This window comes from Alosa alosa, chromosome 16 (genome assembly GCF_017589495.1).
Source record: "Alosa alosa isolate M-15738 ecotype Scorff River chromosome 16, AALO_Geno_1.1, whole genome shotgun sequence".
In the NCBI taxonomy this organism is placed as follows: Eukaryota; Metazoa; Chordata; class Actinopteri; order Clupeiformes; family Clupeidae; genus Alosa; species Alosa alosa.
Window position 1 is genome coordinate 22,870,856 of NC_063204.1, and position 23,042 is coordinate 22,893,897.

The window sequence follows — 23,042 nt, forward strand, 5'->3', positions numbered from 1 at the left end:
CCACCTATCACCACTGTACACTAACCGACCTTCCACCCCCACCTATCAGGCTTGTGCAAAATTCCAGAATTGGCTCTTAAATTCCAATTCAGTTCTTGAATTTCACTTGCATTTCAATTGAGGTAGCAAACAGGAAGCAGAATTGCAATTCGAATTGTGCACAACCCTGCCACCTATGGAGCCCAAAGGACATAGCTCGCCTCCCACCCCATCCCCTCACATCTGTCTCCCGCTTCTATGCAGAGGCGAGTCACTTACTCAGTCACAACTTGGATGGATGGATTTAGGAAGACAAAACTCACAAACTATTTACAGCTCCTTGTGGATATCTGAGGAGTGGTGATTCTGGCGACCAAGCATGAGGGAGTTTATTACACAATGTATAATAGTGTCAGCACTTAAACTAAAGGCTGTTGGTCTAATCGATTTATGATCTGGAGACAATCAACATGCAAATGAACCGGCAGAGGGGAGAGACGAGTCGATAGAACACACACTGGTGCATGGAAGTGCGGGAATCAATGGGAGAAGCCAGGCTTGTTTTCTCAAGGTCAGGACTCAGGCCCTGGTTACCCTGGTTATTGATCTGGTCTGAAACTCCACCAGGACACGGACGGTTGTTCTTTTAAATTACCTCTCCCAAAGCTGTGGGTGGGTGGATAGAAATACATAGGCCTGTGTGTGTGTGTGTGTGTGTGTGTGTGTGTGTGTGTGTGTGTGTGTGTGTGTGTGTGTGTGTGTGTGTGTGTGTGTGTGTGTGTGTGTGTGTGTATGGGTGGGTGTGCTCATATGTGTGAGATTCCATTTCACTGAAATGACAAAAAAAAACCCAATGATAAACAAACAGGGCTTCTCAAATACTGTACGCTTCAAGCAAGCTTCCTTTACACTGAACAAAATAAGCACTATGTGAGACAGACATCGCTGCTGGTTTCTCTGCAGTGAGATTAATTGATAAAATTAATTAAATAAATATTACGTCAGGCAAATCTTCAGCCACCTCGAGACCTCAGACCTCATGGCCCTCAGGCTGAGGATTAGGACCTTTATATCTGAGAGCAGCCATAAATAATTGACAGGCGAAGGCGTCTGGAGGGCTTTGGCTGGTCCAAGTGCCTCTCTAATTAAAGTGCTGCAGTGGAGAGAAGAGGCTGAGGACCACTGGCCCATGTACACATACATGCACTCACACACACAAACACACACACACACATATAAATACACATACACACACACACACACACACACACATGCACACACACACATGGACAAGAATAGACAAGTTAGCCACTTTCTCTTAGTGGATTCCGCATAATTCATAAGGGTACCACTGTGTTTTTTTAGTCATATTCATTGTGTATGTTTCACCCCTCCATTGTTAATAATTATCAACGTTTTGTCTGGAGGCTAATGATTCAGCTGGCATCTCGTTGCCATTACAACCAGCCAAAGCATGGAGAAGAGCTGTCAAAACGGGCTCAGCAAGGTGTCAGCCCGTCAGATAGCTTCTTAAGATAGCACATCTGCCTAAGGGTACAATTACGAGCATGATAAAAACAAGGCTTGTTAGCTGTCGCTCAATGTGTGTGTTGTCTGATGATGTCTTAAAGTGTCTTAGCAGACACAACCTTGTCCGAAGGGAAAACAAGTTTGGTCTCGGTTTCAGCTGAGTGCTTATTGCTATTGCCAACCAGGGCCCAGACACGGAGACACATTTTGTCTGGACAGGTGCTTGCTGGGAAAGGACATTGTCGAGTTTCGGGTTCTCCTCAGGGGGAGGCTGGGGCTGGGATTTGTTTCTCCGGTTTTAGTCGGTTCCTGGCGTCCGGGCACTCAGCATTCCAGTCAGGCTGGGATCATCAGATTAACCTCAGACCAGCCACAATACTTTTTTTCCATTCTTTTTTTAAAAAAGCCAACAATCCTTGTCAAACTCTCAAATACACCCCCCCCACACACACACACCCACCCACACACACACATACACCTCCCATTAACCCTGTCCTCAGGCGCTCCTGAAATCAACGAGGAAAATATCCGCTATCTAGGATTTCCTGATGCTAATCTCCCGGCGCTAAACGTGTTCATTATGGCCTTCTATTCTAAGGCACCGGGAAGCAGCATGCACCAGTTTAGAATGTCAAACACCTTCCTGTGCTCAGGGATGTTTCCTCTTTCCAATAACAAGTGAAGCTGAATTGAACCTGTCTATCTGACAGGCGGACTCTTTCTCCCTCTCACACTCACTCTCTGTCATTCTTTTTCTTTCTCTTTTTTTTTGCTAATCTGAGACATGAAAGAAAGACTCTCGGACATTTGCAGATAATCTTCCAGAGGTCGAGATAAAGGGAATGTCATTTCCTTTTTTTTTGTGTTGTGTTTTTCCCCCATCTTTTGTTCCCCCCACCCACCATCACACACACACACACTCCCGGCATCAAGCCACTCGCTGACAACGTGCGTCAGAGGTGAAAAGAGCAATCTGCTGTGGGGATGGCGAGGAGGAGGGTGGGGATGCTTCCTACACGCACCTCTCTACTCCACATTCTCCCCTCCGCCTAAAAAACAACACCCCCCACCCAATTCCTCACTGCGCCCCCCCCCCCCCCATGCCCCCCGCCTGACTACTCTTCTCGCACTCTCAATCAGTCTCCCGTCAATCATCAGTCCCAAATCATCTTTTCATAGCGACCCATCCCACCCTTTCTTGCTCTACTGACCCCCACCCCCAACACACACATACTGTAGTCACACACACACACACACACCGATAACACTCTCCTTTCTCTACCACGCAGTGCAGTGACAGATCCACGCAGTGATGTAGTAGTGACAGGTCTGTCTCAGACTCCCCCCCCCACCCACACACACACACAGACTCACACTCACACACACTTCTCCCTGTTCCCCAGATGAGATGGAGGACACACACACACACACACACACACACACACACACACATTTGCAGGTGTTCCCCCAGGTCCTTCAGGAGTGTAAATTACATCCAGTCAGGCCACGGGGGTTCCGGCAGGTTCTGGCCACAGGGGTTCCGGCAGGTATGTGTCAGAGAGAGGCTCTCTTTTCTCTACTCCCAGCACGCCCCTCTCCAGGTCTGCCATCTGGGCGTCCTGGGACAGACTGCAGCCGCGGGAGCACCATGTTAATAGAGATGGGATCTGTGACTGGGCTCTATGTAGCCTGCGAGTGAGTGTGTGTGTGTGTGTGTGTGTGTGTGTGTGTGTGTGTGTGTGTGTGTGTGTGTGTGTGTGTGTGTGTGCGTGTGTGCGTGCGTGTGTGCGTTTGTCTTTATATATATGCTAGCACTGGGCTGTGAAGACGATGTGTGTGTGTGTGTGTGTGTGTGTGTGTGTGTGTGTGTGTGTGTGTGTGTGTGTGTGTAGACTCCTCAGGTGAAAACAATCCATGTGCGTGTCCAAATGCACAGCAGAAATCTCCTATGCATGCATGCACACACACACACACACACACACACACACTTTAGTCGACTGAATTCAAAACTAAATTAATTATCGCTGAGGTGTCGTGCATTTTTAGAACAGCGCAAATCCCACATGATTTCTGCTGGTGCAGATTGACAGAGACGAAGCGGGGGAAGAGAAGTGTTGTGTGGGATCATTTCAATCGAAAAGATGAAAATGTTCATTGCAAACACTGTGACGTTGTTCTTAAATACAACACTACAAGTCCACTAATGTACCATTTAAGAAGCCAACACCCGATCTTACTCACTGATGAAGACAGCTAACCATTCATGTTGCACTAGCTAGGAGGACCTGTGATTGCAGGCCAGCTAACAAAATGACTCAACGTCTTTGGAACATGACTAGGGCAGTGGTAGTGTAGTGGTTAAGGAGTTGGGCTAGCGTGCAGTAGCCTGAAAGTTGTGGGCTCAACTCCTGGCTTCCAGGTGCCTGATTACTGGTGCCCTTGAGTAAAGGCCCAAGTTGCTCCCGGGACAATGTAATCCCTTGTAATATAGTTGAAATATTAGTCACTTTAGACAACAGTGTCTGCTAAATTAATAAATGTAAATGGTGTCAAAAACATGCCAATAATATGTTGCCACAGTGATTATATATCTAGTTTAAATTTGAATGTAAATTGGCTGTTTTCAACAGTCATTTAATGAGGAATTAATAATCGATTATGGTTCATTAACATTAGTGAAAGTCGATTAAGAAAATTCCTGTATATTTGCACCCCTAACACACACACACAGACACACACACACACATGCATGCATGCACACACACACACACACACACACACACACACACTCACTCACCTGACTGTGCCTCTGTGGCTTTTTAACACCACTCCTGAGTGGTTCTCAAAAGTGGCCCCATCAATTAAACATCAGGCTCCCATTTCAGACACTGTCCCAAAGCCACTGCACTTAAATGAGCCCTTTAAATATGCAAAACACTGCTGCTGCTGCTCTACAGAGGCCACCTGTGATGAGACTTCACAGTGGCCCAGTACCAGAAGAGGAGGCTGCTGAGATGGTGCTTTGGAGTGGAATGAGCTCTAAGCCATGCATCCCACCGAGAATAAACAAATAAAATAAATCAGATGAATTAATGGAATAACTAAGAAAAAATCCATTGAACCTTTTGAAGAAAAAAGAAAAGTGAAGGTAAAGGAGTATTTGTGAGACCTTTCTAATGAGTGCTCTGTGTCATGTCCAGTGTCATTGCAAAGCGTTTGGTAAATCTTTTATTTTCCTCCATGTTTGACAATAACAGATGAATAAATAAATAGACAACCTACATGTAACAACTAAATCACGCACGACACAAATTAGGAGTAACTGATTGAGGGCTAAGTAGACAGTAAGGGAAGAGAAAACTTTCTGAAGATGGAGGCGGGGGAAGACAGAGAGCGAGTGACTGAGTGTCCTCGTGGGTAGGTCATGATGGACTGTCCTGCTCTGTCCTGCCTGCACTCATTACCCCCCCGATGGGGCCAGCTGCTCAAACAGACCGAGAGCTGGAGAGGAGGAGCCCACCGCGCAGGCAGGTGGACAGGAGGCGAGAGGAGGAGAGAAGTGAGGGAACACAGGATGAAAGAGGAGGAGAAGGAGGACTGAAAGAGAGGAGGAGAGGAAAAGAATAAGAATTGATTATGAGAGGCAAAGATAAGAGAAAGGAGAGGAGGAGGTGCTGGGCAGGAGGAGAATAAGAGAGTGTGTGTGTGTGTGTGTGTGTGGGGGGATATGAGAGGATGGGGATGAGAAGAAAAAGAAAAAGAGGAAATAAGGAAAAGAGAGGTGATGGGACTAGCGGGGAGCAGACGTAAAAGAGGAGGGAAGAAGCTGAGAGAAGAGAGCTGAAGGAGAGGACTAGAGGAGCACTTAGAATGATCAGATAGAACATGATGAGGAGACGAAACACACACATATACACATGGACATCAACAACAATGATGAGGGTGTGTACAATTAAATGGGGGTTAGAAGAAAGTAGCCAATGATGTTCTGGACACACACACACACACACAGAGTGAGAGAGAGAGAGAGAGAGAGAGAGAGAGAGAGAGAGTCAGACAGATGGGCTGTAATTCATGGCAAGAGGGGAACCAAGAACACACTGACAAGACCAGACTTAGAAATATGACAGAAGATTAGAAGTACGATAAAGTATGAAATGACTATTTGACAGATGGCCTCAAACAGAGCAAAGCTACTGTACAGTATATGACAGATACAGTGTTTTTGTCTGCATTGGCATTGGTATTATCATTGGTATTTATATGTATTAGTTTTCAAACTTGTGTTAAACAGAAAATGACACATTGTACAGCCCTGCTATGCTGTGATTACCATGAATGTAAATTGCCATGGATAGAATTACATTTTTTTCTGGATGATTGTCAGGAGAAAATACTGTATCTTATAATTTCATTTCTACATCTAAGCAAAATTTCACCATTAGCTACATTTAAAGTTATTATGATGTAAAAATACTTTTTGCCACAGCAAATTGTTGATTATTGCTGAGACAGAATCAAAATGTAATGTAAAGATTGTTTACAGTAATACAGTAAAATGAAACTACCCACCTACTACCAATCTGTACATTGTCATTGACATGGTATACAAAATTATACCCCAGGTTCCTTCTCTCTCTCTCCAACCCTTCAACTCTCTCCTCTCTCTCTCTCTCTCTGTGTGTGTGTGTGTGTGTGTGTGTGTGTGTGTGTGTGTGTGTGTGTGTGTGTGTGTGTGTGTGTGTGTGTGTGTGTGTGTGTGTGTGTGTGTGTGTGTGTGTGTGTGTGTGTGTGTGTGTGTGTGTGTGTGTGTGTGTGTGTGTGTGTGTGTGTGTGTGTGTATGTGTGTGGTGTGTGCTGTTCTCCACCACTTCTTATCTGTAGGCTAGTTACTTCACATTCACCCCCTTTCTCCTCTGAGACCTGACAAAGGTAACTACATGTGACACACTCAGCAACAATGGAAGGGAGGAGGAGAAGGAGGAGGAGAGGAGAGGAGAAGAGAGAAAGATAGAGGGATGAGGAGCAGTAGCCCAAAAGAAAAGGAAGAAAAGTAGAAAAATCCACACAGCTCAATGGCGAGGTGAAAGTGAGCCTCCTCAGTTATGCCCGGTGATATGAAAAATAGAAGGAAGCCGAGAATCTTATTCTGCCCCCACACACACACACACACACACACACTCCCCCCTCTAACCCCCCCCCCCCCCCACACACACACACACACACCCCCTCTAACCCCCTCCCCCCCCAACCACCACCACCGCTCTCAGATCTATATTTAGATTCAAAGCAATCACTGCGCTTCCGGAAACTACATTGCTCATCTGTGCCGTCACAGATCCAGGAGCTGGGAGCGCACACATTCATCAGCCCATAGTGAGAAGAAAAGTGGAAGAAAAGGCGAAAAATAAAAGGGAAAAAAGAGAAAGATTAGAGAAATGACAAGGCTCTGTTTAGAAAAGGGAAGGATGACGTTATAACTGGATGGTAACTGGAAGGTAATAAGGTAACTGGAAGGTAAACAAATTCCAGTTCTTCTGGCTCAAAGCATTTTATCACAATTGCTATTTTTATTATCAAACCATTTCTCTCGGCTGAAGTGGGACCGTGTGAACAGGAGCTACCAAGATCCCTGGAGGGACTTCAGGCTCAAAGCATTTTATCACAATTGCTAAAACACATGTGCAACTGTGAAAAACTGTAACACCTACCTAACACACAACAGACACCAAAGGGATGTGTTGGACCATGTCTAAGAAATGAGACCCTGTACCAACATGACATTGTAACTTAAATGGCCAATGTGTGTATGCAGTCTCATGGGTAAGGCATCACTGCAGGGACAAACAGAGCAGTGCATATGGTGTTTACTGTAACAGTCAAACTCTAGCATTAGCACACAGATCCTGCTCCATGCTGTCTCCAGACATACAAAAGATGTATAGGTGGCCTGAACAAACACAGAGATGAGTGTAGGAATGGGCAAACTAGCAGCTCAATGCTCTGTTGAGACAAGCGAGCATCCCACACTCTTGATGGACTGTACATACCACTAAAGGGCTCTTAGCGTCTAAGCCATGATATCATACTGAGTGAAAGAACTCATACTAAACCCCCAACATGACTAGCAACGCCTTTTCAAAGATGATTACTTTCCAAGACCGTATCCGTGCTAATTGCATTGATTACACAACTCTGAATCAGTTTGATCTCATTACATTTACTCATGGCAGTTACGTAAAGTCTATAGCTCCATGTGATTGCCTTTAAATTGCAATTACAGGGAGCCCCGGGCCAATTCTGTCTAAGGCATAGCACTGAGGCAGCACTGAGGCAGCACTGAATAGATGTTACGAGATCACTTACACAAAGAGCAGTCAGCTGTGAGCATAAGTTCTGACATATCACACCACTGCGCATTCTAGTTAAAATGACTTAAAAACTTTGATTAAACCACTCAGGATCATACTGTACTTTCTGATGTTTAACAATGGCAGATGATGGGGATGTCACTTACCGGGAAGTAGAGCAACAGCGCTCCTGTCAAGATGGCTTCCAAAAGGACCAGTCCAGATGCCCTAATGCTCTGCAGGACAATAAACAAACAAACAAACAAACAAACAAACACACACACCATATTATAACGACATCCTTTCATTCAAGACAAAGACTCTTTTCAGACAAGCAAACAGCTCAGTCCACTAACAGTGAAATGCATCCCAAGCTGGTAAAATCTAAAAAAAGACAAATCATATAACAATTAATCATGCACTCTGACACTGATGTAATTGATTCTGTTTCAGTAGACATGCCCTGATAATTAAAGCAATTATGTGTCATCAATAAATCCATTATTCATACAAATGACTGTTTATCAGCTGCAATAGGCTTGTTGTTTGTGTCTTGTAATTATCAACCCACTACACAAACAGCTGATGATGTTCATCAAAGCCGGACTTCATACAATGAAGGCAAGCTGTAATAAAACCTAGCACTGTCAATCTGACTGCTGATAATTTTAGCATCTCCAGTTATAAAACTTTGCAATGTATAGATCATGAAAGCCCCACTCTGTTGAGAGACACATCTGGGTATGAGAGTGAGGGCAAGAGAAAGAGAGAGAGAGAGAGAGAGAGAGAGAGAGAGAGAGAGAGAGAGAGAGAGAGAGAGTGGTGAGTGAGAGAGCAAGCAGGAAAAAGAGAAATGGTGTTTGTCACTGACTGTGAGTCAGAATAATCTGATATAACCAAAGGGGCGTATGAATGAAGTCATGAACAGCCCCACATTTCTCCATATCTGACAGGCCAAAGACAGAACCTGGAGCCTGTGGTGTCTCAGCAGCAGAGTCAAAAGCTGTGAGTCCAGACAGAGCCTTGATGTGACAGTTGTGGAGCTCTCACCCTGAGCCATGACCAATGATAGATGTTCCACCTAACCTGACAGAGGTCAGGTAGCAAACACTAAACACACCTTAGGGCGTTTTATCTTTTCATCTTTTCATCTTATGAAATGCCAGCCTGCCTGCTTATCTGTTTGTCTGTCTCTCTGTTTGTCTGTCTCTGTCTGTCTGTCTGTCAAGTTGGGACATGTGTAAAATGCAAATAAAAATAGAATATGATCATCTACAAATCTCGTAAACCCATATTTAGTTGCAAAAAGGACATAGAACAGCATATCAAATGTTGAAAATGATATTTCATCATGTTGAAAATTATATTTTATCATATTTCATGGAATTTCATTTTGAATTTGATGCCAGCAACACGTTTCAAAAAAGGTTGGGACAGGGGCATGTTTAGCACTGTGCTGCTTCACCTCTTCATTTAACAACATTCTGTAAATGTTTAGGAACTGAGAAGACCAGTTCCTTTGTTCTAAAGACTCAGTTCTGAGAATGAAATGTTTTCCCATTCTTGCCCGTTATAGGATTTCAGCTGCTCAACAGTCTGGGGACACCTTAATCATGTTTTTTATTCCATGATGCACCCGATTTGACAGTTCTGGACTACAGACAAGCCATTTTGGCACCTGGACTCTTCTTCTATGGAGCCATGCTATTTAATATGTGCAGAATTAATTTTGCCACTGTTTTCCTGAAATATTCAAGGTCTTCCCTAAATGAATTCCCCTGTTTGGATGACAGTATATGTTGCTCAAAACCTGTGTACATTATTCAGAATTGATTGTGCTTTGCCAGATGTGCAAGATGCCCATGCCATAGGCACCAATGCCCCTCCACACCATCATACAGTATATGCTGGGTATTATACTGAGCACTATAACAAGTTGGATAGGTTAGATAGTTGGAAAGTTAGATAATTGGGTAGTCCCTCTCCTCTTTAGCCCAGAGGAGTCCATGATTTCCAAAGAAAATCACACAATTTGATTGGTCTAACCACAGGACCATTTTCCACTTTACCTCAGTCCATTTAAATTAGCTCAGGCTCAGGTAAGATGGCAGCATTTCTGTATCATGTCTAAATACAATATCTTCTTCTACATGATAAAGTTTACAATAGCATTTGTGAATTGAGTATCAAACTGTGCTAATAGACAATGGTTATCAGAAGTTTTCCTGAGCCCATACAATGATTTTCTTTAAAAAAAACAGGTCTTGTTTTAATGCAGTGCCATCTGAGGTTCAAAAGTCCACAGCCATCCAATATTGCTTTTTAGCGCTGTCCCTTGTTTACAAAGATTTCTTTGGATTCTTTGAATATTTTAATGATACTATGTATTATTATTGTATGCAATTTCATGTCAAGAAGCATTATTCTTGTTTCACCATTTGCCCACACAGGCTTACGAAGTGATGAATACCTCCACATCTTTACTTCTGAGAGACTGCCTCTTTTGTTCTTTCTATACCTAATTATGGTGCCAGTTAGATATAGATAGATACTGTAGATAGATAGATAGATACTTTATTGATCCCCAAGGGGAAATTCAAGGATAATTCGTTAACCTAATTAGTTGTGAAATCTTCCTCCTTTTGTTGCCTTTATCACTTTATCATTATACAACTTTTTCAAGCATTTTGTTACCCCTGTCCCAACTTTTTTTTAAAATGTGTTGCTGGCATCAAATTCAAAATGAACATATATTTTCCATGAAATAGTAAAATTTTCATTTTCAACATTTTGTCCATTTGTCCTTTTTGTAGCTAAATATGGGTTTACGAGATTTGCAGATTATCACATTCTGTTTTTATTTGCATTTTACACAACGTCCCAACTTTTTCAACCTATACAGGGGAAAATGATCTGCACACAATCTGATAGACCTAACCAATCAGTGAAAAGCCTATACCGTGAATCCTGTAGGGAGAATGGCCAAAAACATCCTTCTTCTCAACAAATTCCTTAATCGATGTTCATTTTCATCAATGTATAAAGCCTGCCCTGATCATTTTAATGGTATGATCAGTTCTCTGCCAGGCATACAAGCTTGTCAATGGAGCAAAGCCGGAGCGAATTTTCCAACCTCAAATTTTGGATTGAATTCAGGCTGGTTTTCAGGCTAATATTTGATATCACTGTGGAAATCTTCAAGTGTTGGCTACGAGGACCCACTCAAGTTTCAAGTGTGACGACATTTTCAGAGTGGCCTGCAGTTTCACCACAGGGACAGTACTTGGTTTAACAGTCACATCACACCGCCCTCTCTCAACCCCTCTGTCTCTGCTGATTCTGTGTGTGTGTGTATGTGTGTGTGTATGTGTGTGTGTGTGTGTGTGTGTGTGTGTGTGTGTGTGTGTGTGATAGGTAGAGACTGTCAATCTCAGTCTTAATCCTCAGATTTCTGGAGATGAGGAGAAAAGCTCTTAATGAATCCAATTAATTTACAGACTGGAGAGGAGCCCTGGGTGCAGAATTAAACAGGAGACACGGCGTGACATGAGCACACCAAAGAGAACCTCAGCGACTGCCGAGTGTTCAGAGCAGGGTGTGTGTGTGTGTGTGTGTGTGTGTGTGTGTGTGTGTGTGTCTGTGTGTGTGTGCACTCACTCACTGAATAGAAAGTTAGACAGAGAAAGACACACAGAGAGACAGAGAGAGAGAGAGGAAATATGAATATCATAACCATCTTGACAGCATACATTGTAATGTTTTCCCCCAGCAGCAATATCAAATTATAATATGTAAGTCTATAAAACTATGTCTAACTTGTGAATATAATCTGTGCATTAGTATCTTATCTTTGTCTTAGTGTCTAACTTTCCTTCTTCTTCCTCTCCTCTGTCCTCTCTTGACCTCTCATCTCCATGTCATCTAATTGTCTCTAGTCATTGTCTTTATAGGAATGCACTCTCCCTGATAGCTTTGGTGAGACTATTGTAGTACATGTAATTGCAATGATGGTGTTGTGTGACTGATGTTTGGCCATCAAAATCCTGTTAGCCTCCCAGATTCCCATTAGTGGCCCATTAATTCCTGCTCCACTTTTAATCAGCTGCTAAAATGGTAGCCGATGTTACATTTACGACTGTGTGTGTGTGTGTGTGTGTGTGTGTGTGTGTGTGTGTGTGTGTGTGTGTGCATGGTGATAGTTTCCCATCTGTTTGAAAGCCACTGGTGCGTATATCTCTGTTGGGTTACCCACACTCATTACCAGTCGCTCAAATAAAGAGATTTTATGGGAGCAATGAAATCAATCAGTTGTGAAATCAGTACAGTTGGTATTTACTCACTAAGTCAGTCTCTAATAAATAGAAAACTTCCCAAGAATCTAATAAATATAATATTAGAAGTCAGTTTGTCTCCAAATTTCAACTGCAAATTTGAATGAATTAGCACTCAAAGACAAATTATAATTGGACTAAAATCCTGAATAAACAAATAATAACTTCTCTCTCACCTCTCAACACACACACACACACACACACACACACACACACACACACACACACACACACACACACACACACACACACACAAGGGTATTACCTTGTTTCTGCGGAAGTGGTAGACCAGTATCATGCTGATGAAATCTCCCAGCATGCACAAGCCCTGGAAGGACAAGACAGCCAGGCGCAGGTAGCTGTCACCATGGGCGACGCAGGGCGTGTCATCTTTGCAGTAGGCGCATCCTTCCTGACAGGGCCTGCAGTGTGCGGAGTCTTCAGAGGTGTCATCATCATTGTAAGACCCTCCCACCAGACCTGTGCCCATATGCCCATTCCCTAAAGAAACACACACACACACACACACACAAACACACACACACACACGCACACACGCACGCACGCAGACACACACACATATTTGCTTGCTCAGATGTTTTAGTACACTTTTAGTACACTTTTTTTTCATAGTACGGAACATGATTCAAATGCATGAAGGTCAAACTGAAGGACATTGTCAAGAGAAGTAGTTCCAAACAGTGCAAACTCACTGTGAACAAGAGGACATGAAACACGGGACATGAAATTCCATGTGACTCGTAAGGACATATACATAACATACTATAAGAAACCACTGTATCAATGTATGCATGTCCATGTGTGTGTATGTGTGTGTGCACTGAGCAGAGTGAGGTACATACGCAGTGAAAGAAAGTGCCATTCGGTCAGCTCCTTTTGACGTTTCACTCAGCCACCCATGCGCGCATCACTTTGCACCCTCTGTACTCAGGGAGCTGATGTCTCTGACACAGCATATTTCATTTCCCTTTTACTTCTGTCCTCAGCAGCTTTGGGATGCTTAATGCTATCCCAACTGGCATTGCAGCAGGGAGCAGGAAATGCCATTACCGGGCAATTAGAGCCGACGCGTTTGTCTGGTGCGCCGATGGGTGCGTGGCAGACTGCAGGGCACAGTGGACAGGCTCATGGCCAGTTCCACCCCTGAGTCTGTGACTGGACGCGCCCTCCCCGCATGGAGCCGCACCGCATTCATGCACAGTAGTCATGGTCCATGGAACAGGGGAGGGTCAGCATGGGAGAGAAACCCACCTGGGTGTGTGTCTGGGTGTGTGTCTGTTTGTGTGTGTGTGTTTGTGCTGTAGTGTGAGCCACTATGAGTCTTTGCGTGTGTGTGTGTGTGTGTGTTTGTGTATGTGTGTGTGTGTGTGTATTTGTCTATTAGTTTGAGTTCACAGGAGAGGGCACACTGTGTGGCAGCATAAGAGACAGCATAAAGTGAGAGGATAATGACCAATGTGAGACTCCACAGGTGACGACACATGAGAGGACACGTCACACACACTGCTGCATGGACGCACGCAGATCCACACACACACACACACACACACACACACACACAAATACCACGATGAGTCATTTTTACAAGGACAAACCTGGGAATATTGTGGTGTGTGCGTGTTTGTGTGTGTGTGTCTGTGTGTGTCTGTGTGTGTGTTGGGGGGGGGGGGACGACAACCCACAAAAGTGCTGCAAATTCGGTGAGTTATTTCGAGGCGTTAACAGCAGACCACTATTTAAAATTTATTGTTTAGTAGAATCAGTACATGGTGGTTTCTGCCACAATTACAGTAAGAACCTTAATGGACCATTATCAGAGTAACTGACCGCTAATACACACGATGTTGGGATGTAGGCCTGTGTTTTAGAAGCTCCCATTTGCATGACCTCTGCTCAGGAGGGAGAGAGGGATGAAGGGAGGGGGAAGGTAAGGAGGAGGGTGGGAAAAGAGAGGGATGGGAGGAGAGGGGGTGGGGAGAGGCAAGAAGAGAAGAGAGCGTATGAGGAAATAGGTCAGGACAAGAGGAAGGGTCAGCAAAGATAAAGAAGGATATATATAAGAAGAGAGAGATAAGAGAGATAAAGGAAGAAAAGGTGAGAAGGAAGTTAAAATGTGACGGGATACAGAAAGTGACACACAAAGAGATGAGTGAAGCTGCAGAGGTAAAGGGGAAGTTACAAGATCAAAGAGAGAGAGAGAGAGAGAGAGAGAGAGAAAGAGAGAGGAGTTCCATGGTTAGATAAAGAGTAATAAATAAGGGCAGGTTGTCCCTGATCTCCATCCTGTGTAATTAAGGCAGGGAGGAAGGAGCACAGCATGGCCAGCAGGAGCAGAGAGGAGAGGAAAGGGGGAGGGGAGAGGAGAGGAGGAGGGGAGAGGAGAAGAAAGGAGGAGGGGAGAGGGGGGAGAGGAGAGGAGAGGAGAGGAGAGGAGGAGTGGGGCGGAGGAGGGCCCGGATGAGAGCCTCAGCCCAGCTCTGTTTTCTCTGCCAGTGTGGAAGCAATGCACAGGGAAACAAACACACATTGATACATGTACATACAGACGCACACATATACACACATACAGACACACACACACACACACACACACACACACACACACACACACAGTGTGCTCTGATGGCACAGGTAGCCAGATCCTCAGGGTTTATTCCGGTGCTGTGCACGAGAGCTGGCTCAGCTTGCCTGTGCAGACAGGTGTCCTTTGTGTCCCCACTGAGCACCAAGGGATTGGTCCCAAGGATACCTCATCCTGGCTCCTGTTAGCTGGGGCGTGGGGGTCAGGGGTCGGGGCAGTACCAAGTGGGCACTGTATGTCATAAGCTGGTGCTCCAAATCACGGAGCAAAATGGTGCAACCCTTTACTTGTGAAACATGTTCTAAACCGTCAGCAGGGGCAATGATCAGAATTACTAAGATGTTCTGTAATTAATTATACAATTTGAATTTACATGTATTTGAATATATATAAACAGTTACAATTTATATAAGAATATGTATCTATATATATATATTTAAGAATGTCATGTGTTCAGTGGGCATCTGTCCCATAGCCTTAATGTTGTTGCACTTGGCCACAAACCTGCTGCAGGACCTGAAGTGGACTCAGTTGTATTTCCAAGAAGAAGAACAATGAACAATACTTACTTTCATAGCCATTGACAGACACTCGGTTTGGGTGGTAGAAGCCCTGCTTGCAGTGACACTTGTACTTGTCCAAGACGAATCCGTGGCCAGGGATGGGCCGACACTACAAGGGGACAGAGGGAGAGAGTGATATATATATATATATAGAGAGAGAAGCTGTCAGTAATTGTCAACCGCTGAATATGGACACGTGTGAAAGAAAACAGGGACACTAGGGTGCATCATCCGCCTTGACATATATGCAAATTAATCTGTCCCTATATGCTTATTATGTTCCAATAAGAGAAAAAACATTCCTGGTAAATTTTGAAGTAAATTGGATAATATTTAGGTGGCCCACCATCAACCTTTATGAATGGTCGAAATTGTTGCCAAATTTAGGAAATCACCTTGGTCTGCCTGACAGGTTTTTTAGCCAGTAGTTATTTGATCAATAACTGTATTAATGGCATAAAGCACACAGCTCATTGGATAAACATTGGGTTTCTTTATGTTGTCATACATATTTTGGTGATTTTTCTCAGAAAAACGTTTTTTTTTTTTCTATTTTTTTTGATGAAAAACACCTTAATTTGTATTGTAACACTTGTCTTACATCTTATAATTCCAAATCAGATATAGGCTACATGCGTGGGACTATTTTGTTTAGTGTAGAGTAGTAGTTGTATCACACAGGATTACATGAACTTTCTTGCAACATGGCTTCTAGTGGAGAGTGTATTAGTAATGCCAATCCACAGTCTTCAAAATGTACTCTGTCTATAAGACAATCGTCTTGGATATTTGGTTTGGGCAGTGGCCTTGTTCAGGATGACTCGATTATCACTGGATCCCGTCTTCCAAACTGTCGCCAAGTTCTCAGTTGCTTTGTGTGGTATCTTTCGGATGGTTCATCAGAAAACAGGACAAAGTGGGAATCAGCAAATATCGTACTGTCCCAGGTGTCCAGCTTTTATAAAAAGGCCAACATTCCTTTGATATCAGAAAGAAAAGCCTGTGAAAAAATCATCAAACTTTTAAGTAGAAGTATATATACTCTTTTGATCCCGTGAGGGAAATTTGGTCTCTGCATTTATCCCAATCCGTGAGTTAGTGAAACACACTCCGCACACAGTGAACACACAGTGAGGAGAAGCACACACTAATCCCGGCGCAGTGAGCTGCCTGCTGGCGGCTTCGGGGGGAGCAGTGAGGGGTTAGGTGCCTTGCTCAAGGGCACTTCAGCCGTGGATGTGGGCAGCCGTGGATGTGGGCACCCTTCGGTTCAAGCCCAAAGCCCTAACCAGTAGGCCACGGCTGCCCCCAAATGGCATGAATGGCATTGATTTGGATGAAAATGCCAAACTCTGAGCTATCCCACTAAAACGACGAACCAGCCCATCTACACTGGAGAAACTTCAGAAGATGGAGAAAAACTGACAAGACTTTGTCTCTGTGGCCAGAGAACGCTGAAAGCTTGGTGAAGAACAAGGAGGACTTGTTTTCTGGAGTCTATGAAAAATGACCGCCAGGCCTCATTTGGTTCATTCGATAAGGTATTAGCTGACCACATATATTGTTTTCCAGCCTTCAAATTTGGTACTGACAAAACCCATGACATCAAGTTTTTATTGATAGTTTACTTTCATGTTGTTTATTGAAAATGCCTGGCAAAGGCAATTTTTATTGCATCTTCCCTGAAAATGTACACTACTGCCATATCTCAGGAAGTAATAAAGATAGAGACACAAGATAGAGACACCAAATGATGCGAAAAGTTCATATTTATATTCAACTTCCATTGACATTATAGGGCTACAGACCCATTATTTTTGGCATTATTTAAGAAAAAAGGATATTTACAGCCTAGCTTTATGGACGTCTTTAGTTGGAAACTTCAGAGGCAGGGTGGGCCACCTAAACATCAATAGAATTCCATAAAATTTCTCATGGAAGTTTTATTTGGCTAAAGGTGCCATGTGTAATGTCCGGCAAAAAATCAATTCATACTCCACATTCCATAAAAGATGGGGGCAGTATACCTTCAGAAAGTTAGTTGGTCTACCCTAGAGTAACAACCGAGACATGTGTATTGCAGTTTGGCTGGCGGTTATGTTGCCCGCATACCGCCTCCCATGGCCGAAACTGGTATTATGACACCTGTCGGGCTGTGGCTAGTAAGTTAGCATGCTAATTCAGGTTGATATCTCTGCAGCACTATACCTTGTCATTTTTTTAATGACATCATCGCCCTCATTCTTTTGATGCGTGTGGCTCATTTTTTGGATATTTTTACCTCAATTCTTACACATGGCACCTTTAATGGAACAAAATTATTCTAGGGACAGATTGATTTTCAAATTTTTTTCAAAAAGTGAGGCGGATGATGCACCCTAAGGGACACCCATTTATAACCTCAAAAGCACAGGCTGGAGTAAGTTTGAAAAAAGAGAGCCCAATTCCTCAGCATAATGGCTACATTCCTCAAGCCTTTTTTGTCATTTCCCATGACCACTCGGAGATCATTTAACCCTTTTTATATAAAGCTGCAACATAACTTTACCTCCAAAACATGCAATACATCCATGAACACACACACACACACACACTCAGAGACACACACACCAGTACATGAAAGAAATGGCTGACCAGAGTGATTAAAAAGGATGACATTAACTACAGTCAGAGACAACGAACTAAGGAGTACTCGTCCAATCAATGAGCAGTGTGTAGTGTCCTGAAAAAAGTCGGGCAAGAGATGAGTGTAATTAATGAAGTAATGACTTTCCTGCGTCCAGACTCGGCTAATTCTTAACCTAGTCCCTTTGATTCCACCACCCTCATTCAGAGAGCTAACATGAGGAATACACACACACACACACACGCACACACACACACACACACACACACACACACACTAGAAGTCGTATTTCTCTCTGTAAGTCTGCAAGGCTCTTACAAACCCACATAATTAAATCTAGATCAAAACCAAGAGCATTTGTAAAATCAAAGGAGATGCATTAACTGTCCTGCAACTGGAATATAAAGTCTCTCTCTCTCTCTCTCTCTCTCTCTCTCTCTACATCTCCCTGTATATCTTTATTTCCATCTCTCTCTCTTTTTTAAGTACTAAAAACATGCTTTAAACATCATCTGGGTCACAAAACTTCTGTTTGAGGTTCACATTGAGGTTCACAAACTTTGAAGTCCAAGATATACAGTATGATGCTGTAGTGATACAGTATGTGTACACATACTGTATCACTATACTGTATCATTACAGCATCATACACATATATACACACACACACACATATATATACAGTATATATATATATATATATATATATATATATATATATCAGAGTTTCCGCTAGAAAACAATGAGGTTTCTTTTTCCTGACATTTTGATGATATGCCGGTCAAATATCCTATCATCCCTGGTGTAATGTCGCACCAGGAAGGCTAGCCTAGCAAAAACATTTTTTATGTTAACTACCTGCCTGATGGCCCATGCTGCTTGTAACAAACTAGAACAGTTAGCGCAACTTGTTTTTTTCCGAACGGACGGAATATGGTTACATACTGTGTAATATGTTTATTAACGGGATAAGGAAGACGCAGATCTGTTCCAGAATCACTGTTTATCGTATTTAATGACATAACATATAGCTTTGTAATAGGTTTCGATGCATCAAAGCAGACTGGAACATTCATGTCTAGCAGTATTCATGCACGCCAGCTGTTTACTGTCTTTAAAGCACGGGGGGCGTCTGTCTAATTCTCAAACAGCAGAATGCTTAAATGCTATGTTAAGATACAAGTAGGCCTGGGTCAATGTATAACATTAGCTTGGGATGTTTTTACAGTAAGCATTGGTAGTTGTGAAAGCAGCTGCATCCCTTCTAAATATCAAAATATGGAAATGCTAACATGTCTTTTCTTTCTCCCTCAAGGTGCTTTGCTTAAATTTCTCAGCCCTCAGGCTCTTCCTAAGGATACCTCCACTGATGATGAATTTCTCTCGCTGAGCTGTTAATGACCCTTTCCAATATGCTAACAGTGAAATGGTCAAATTTCAATTATTTTCCCAGGTACACCATCAACTTCATCCTCCATTCATGAGGAAGAAGCTGACATTGGATTTTATGGTACGGTGGTGTTTTTGCAAATGTTCAAAATGTTCAAAACTAATGCACAGCATATATATGCAACAGCAGTATTTGCACTGTCAACATTTTTTATTTATATAAAGTGTGGGTGAATTTAAACTGTATGGCTATGCTGTGGTTCCTGTAGGCTTTGCGTGCGGTGGGTGGGGGCCTTCATGTCCATTTTGCTTGGGGCCCCCAAATTCCTTTAAACGGCCCTGCCGCGGACCAGCAGTCTCCTCGTCGAGGAGGCCCTAACCCTGCAGATCATAGACAGAGAACGCATAGGCCTACTGTATGCTTTGGGTAAAGAACACTTTGCATGTCCAGTGTACACAGAGAATGACAGTGTCTTGGAACGGCCGCACCCCCCGCAACTCCACTTCCAATGTCACTGATTCCGATGGATCCGCCCGACACTTCTGCTTTTTATCTGGTGGTGGTGGAGTTGACCGGAGATCTGAGGCTTCAGACATTACCAATTTATCATCATCCATCGCGTCTGGCCTCTGAAAAAGCTTTTAAGGCTAGTCTGCCTGGGCCTGGCCATGTTTGAACCGCCTCACTCATTTGTTTGTTGTTTAACATGGACGTTTTAAGCCGCGTGCGCTTACTATTTGAAATGCAGCATAGGCTATGAGTGTTGTTTAATAGCTTACTTTTCAAACGGTAGAGCCTGTTCATTTAAAAACACAGCTAGAGGACGTATAATATAGGCTTACATATTAAGGCTTATTCTCAAATTCAGATTGCGTTAGGGGACGGGATTATTAGCCAATTTCAATCGGACAATTTGACCGGAGAGATTTAATTTTGTCGGGCATTTCATTTTTTTCCCGGCCATTGTCCGGTAATTACCGGACAACGGAAACCCTGATATATATATATATATATATATATATATATATATATATACACTGTATATAGTATATGAAGAGAGAGAGAGAGAGAGAGAGAGAGATAGAGGAACAGGATAACCTATGGGTGTGTGTGTGTGTGTGTGGCAGTGAAAGTGAGGCATCTCCATTTAGGGGCCAGCAGGCAGACTGCTGCCAGACAGGCACTCTTAGGGGATCTGTCTGAGGAGGGGAGCGGCCTGTTTCTGAAGTCTGAAGTGGGTTTAGAGAATAAATCTGCACTATTCTGACACACACACACACTGGCAAAATACTGCTACCTGCATACTTCTTTGAAACACTCTCTGATATACAATAACTGTTTATATAACAGTATTTCATAGTCGCTTTGGTGCATTTCTCATGTCAGAATTTAAAATGAAATTCTCAAACCTACTTGTTCAACCTCCCCATCATACATACAGTAATTAAAGCATAACTTCTCATTTCTTTGAAGAAACAGCAAATACGTTTGCACCTCCATGCAATTGTTTCTGTGTTGCTTTTTGATACATTTAGGTTGCTTTTTGGTACATTTTGGTTGCTTTTTGATACATTTAGGTTGCTTTTTGGTACATTTTGGTGAAGGCAGTAGAAAAGTTGACAAGTCCAGGCTCTTCAATTTCAATTAAAAATTCATAAGTTGAAGTTCAATGTATGAATTTGTCTTGTCTAGGTGCTTACTGAAGGTCTTACATGTCATAGTAAGACACAGTACAGTTACATCTTGAAAGGAATGAATACAATTCATGCTCTGCTATGCTTAGTTGTCTTTTAAAACCTGCAATAACTATGTAAAGTAACAAGAAATGGTGTACACATAGTAAAAATTAAGGCTGAAACTCATATTGAAAATATTTTGTTGCATGTTTTAAATGTTTTGTAAACCCTTTAGCAAATAAAATGTGACATGTTGTGCTTCTGTTTAGGCCTGTGTATTAATTATTTTGAAAGTGTGATGTCAGAGTCGACAATTGAGATAAACAGTATTCCTGTCTGATCTCCTACATACAGTAATGTGTAATTTTTTACTGTCGAAATTGATATACTGTATGACTAACAGAAAAAACTGCAACCATGTGCATTTTTGTCAGAAAATGCTTACAGAGTTAACTGTTATATTGACAACATGGCAAAGCATTTTCAGCATCTTGTTCATAACAGTGACACAAGAACGTTTTATTCTAGCATAAATATTTTCTTTGAAGAGATAAACTAAGCATTTTGAACAAGTTATGTCCTTTTGCAAGTAAACCACTGTGTCGTGGAGATTGAAGAAATTGTTTTAAGAAATGCACTTACTGTTGTGCAATTGTTTATGATTATTTCAGAAATGCAACAAAGCGGCTAAAAAACGATAACATCCAATAGGCTTACAAATACTCATTTCATTGCATCCCACCACTTTACATTACATTACATTACATTTGGCTGACACATTTTTAACCAAAGCAACTAACAACATGGTAACAGTTTTAACAGTTTTAAAGCAATTCTCTCAACAATTGCTTAATATGTCTTATTGAAACTAGTTGTTATCCATGCAAAAAAAGCATTTACGGTAGCCTGACGCAACCATACTCAAAATTCTGAATAGAATTTGAGTCTGGAATCTAAGCTTTGGGACCTGTATGGTATGATACAGACATATGGCACACAATTGCATAGACCTAACCAATTAGAGCAATGAAATAGCCTTCTGTGAGACCTGCAGAAAACAGTCAGAACACCCTTCTTCTCGACAAATGCCTTAATCGCTGTTTTCTGCTCATGTTTTTAAAGTTATTGCATCGTCAATATCTTGTACAACAGACACGATAGCGTGTAGCATCTCTAGTGACAAGCTTTTGCTGTAAATAAATTCAACCAAAGCGTGCTCAGGTCAAACGAATGAATAGGCACTGTTGCTTGTCTGTCCATCATTGTATTACTGTAAAGCCCCCCTGGACGATTCGATTGGTCCGCATGATTCTGAAGTTTTCATAGAGGCTTGTCAATGGAGCAAGTCAAGACCGAATTTCCAAACCCCAAATTTTGTGGGAGGAGTTAAATTTGGGCTGGCTTATTATTGGGCCTTCTTTGACCTCACTTCTCCTCAACACCATGGAACTGAATCTTCAAGACCTGTGGACATTCTTTTCAGTTTTTGGACTGGATTGCATACAGTAGATACACAGTGGAATACTTTATATGAGGTGGCAGTTTATGTTTTGTTTTGTCTTATTTCGTCCTGTCTGTTTGGTGTTCATACTCCCTTTGTGACTGTAATACAGAAAATCTTTAAAATAAAATTCTTAAAAAAACTAGGAAATAACGGGTAAACTAGGAAATAACTGTCTAAGAACTGAGCTCATCTCCTGAATAAGGACAAAGAAACCCCCTGGCTGGTGTAACTCTCCGTCCCCTAGTGACCCCTCTAAGCACTGAGTCGCTTGCTTTCTCCCTCCAGGATCCATGAATCTTTAAAGGCCATGAGTGGCCTGGTGAACCCTCCCGACCTCTCACAACAAAGCTACAAGCTCTGACACGACACAGCATGCCCTCAACGCACAAACACACACCCCAACACACACACACACTCTCTCTCTCCCCCATACACACACACACACACACACAAACAGCTGATCTTCTCTAGGGACCCTTTTGTGTCTCTCT

The 23,042-nt window shown here is 42.7% G+C and overlaps 1 protein-coding gene across 2 annotated transcripts in view; it reads right to left on the reverse strand.

The window, feature by feature from the left end:
* gpr158a (G protein-coupled receptor 158a) overlaps positions 1–23,042 on the reverse strand; it is a 77,330-nt gene that overhangs the window by 19,981 nt on the left and 34,307 nt on the right. For both annotated transcript variants that reach the window (XM_048266697.1, XM_048266696.1), the window contains exons 3-5: positions 15,362–15,464; positions 12,456–12,691; positions 8,027–8,095 (exon numbers count right to left, since the gene is read on the reverse strand). In XM_048266697.1, coding sequence (XP_048122654.1) covers positions 8,027–8,095; positions 12,456–12,691; positions 15,362–15,464 — 408 coding nt within the window. The remainder of the gene's footprint in view (positions 1–8,026; positions 8,096–12,455; positions 12,692–15,361; positions 15,465–23,042) is intronic.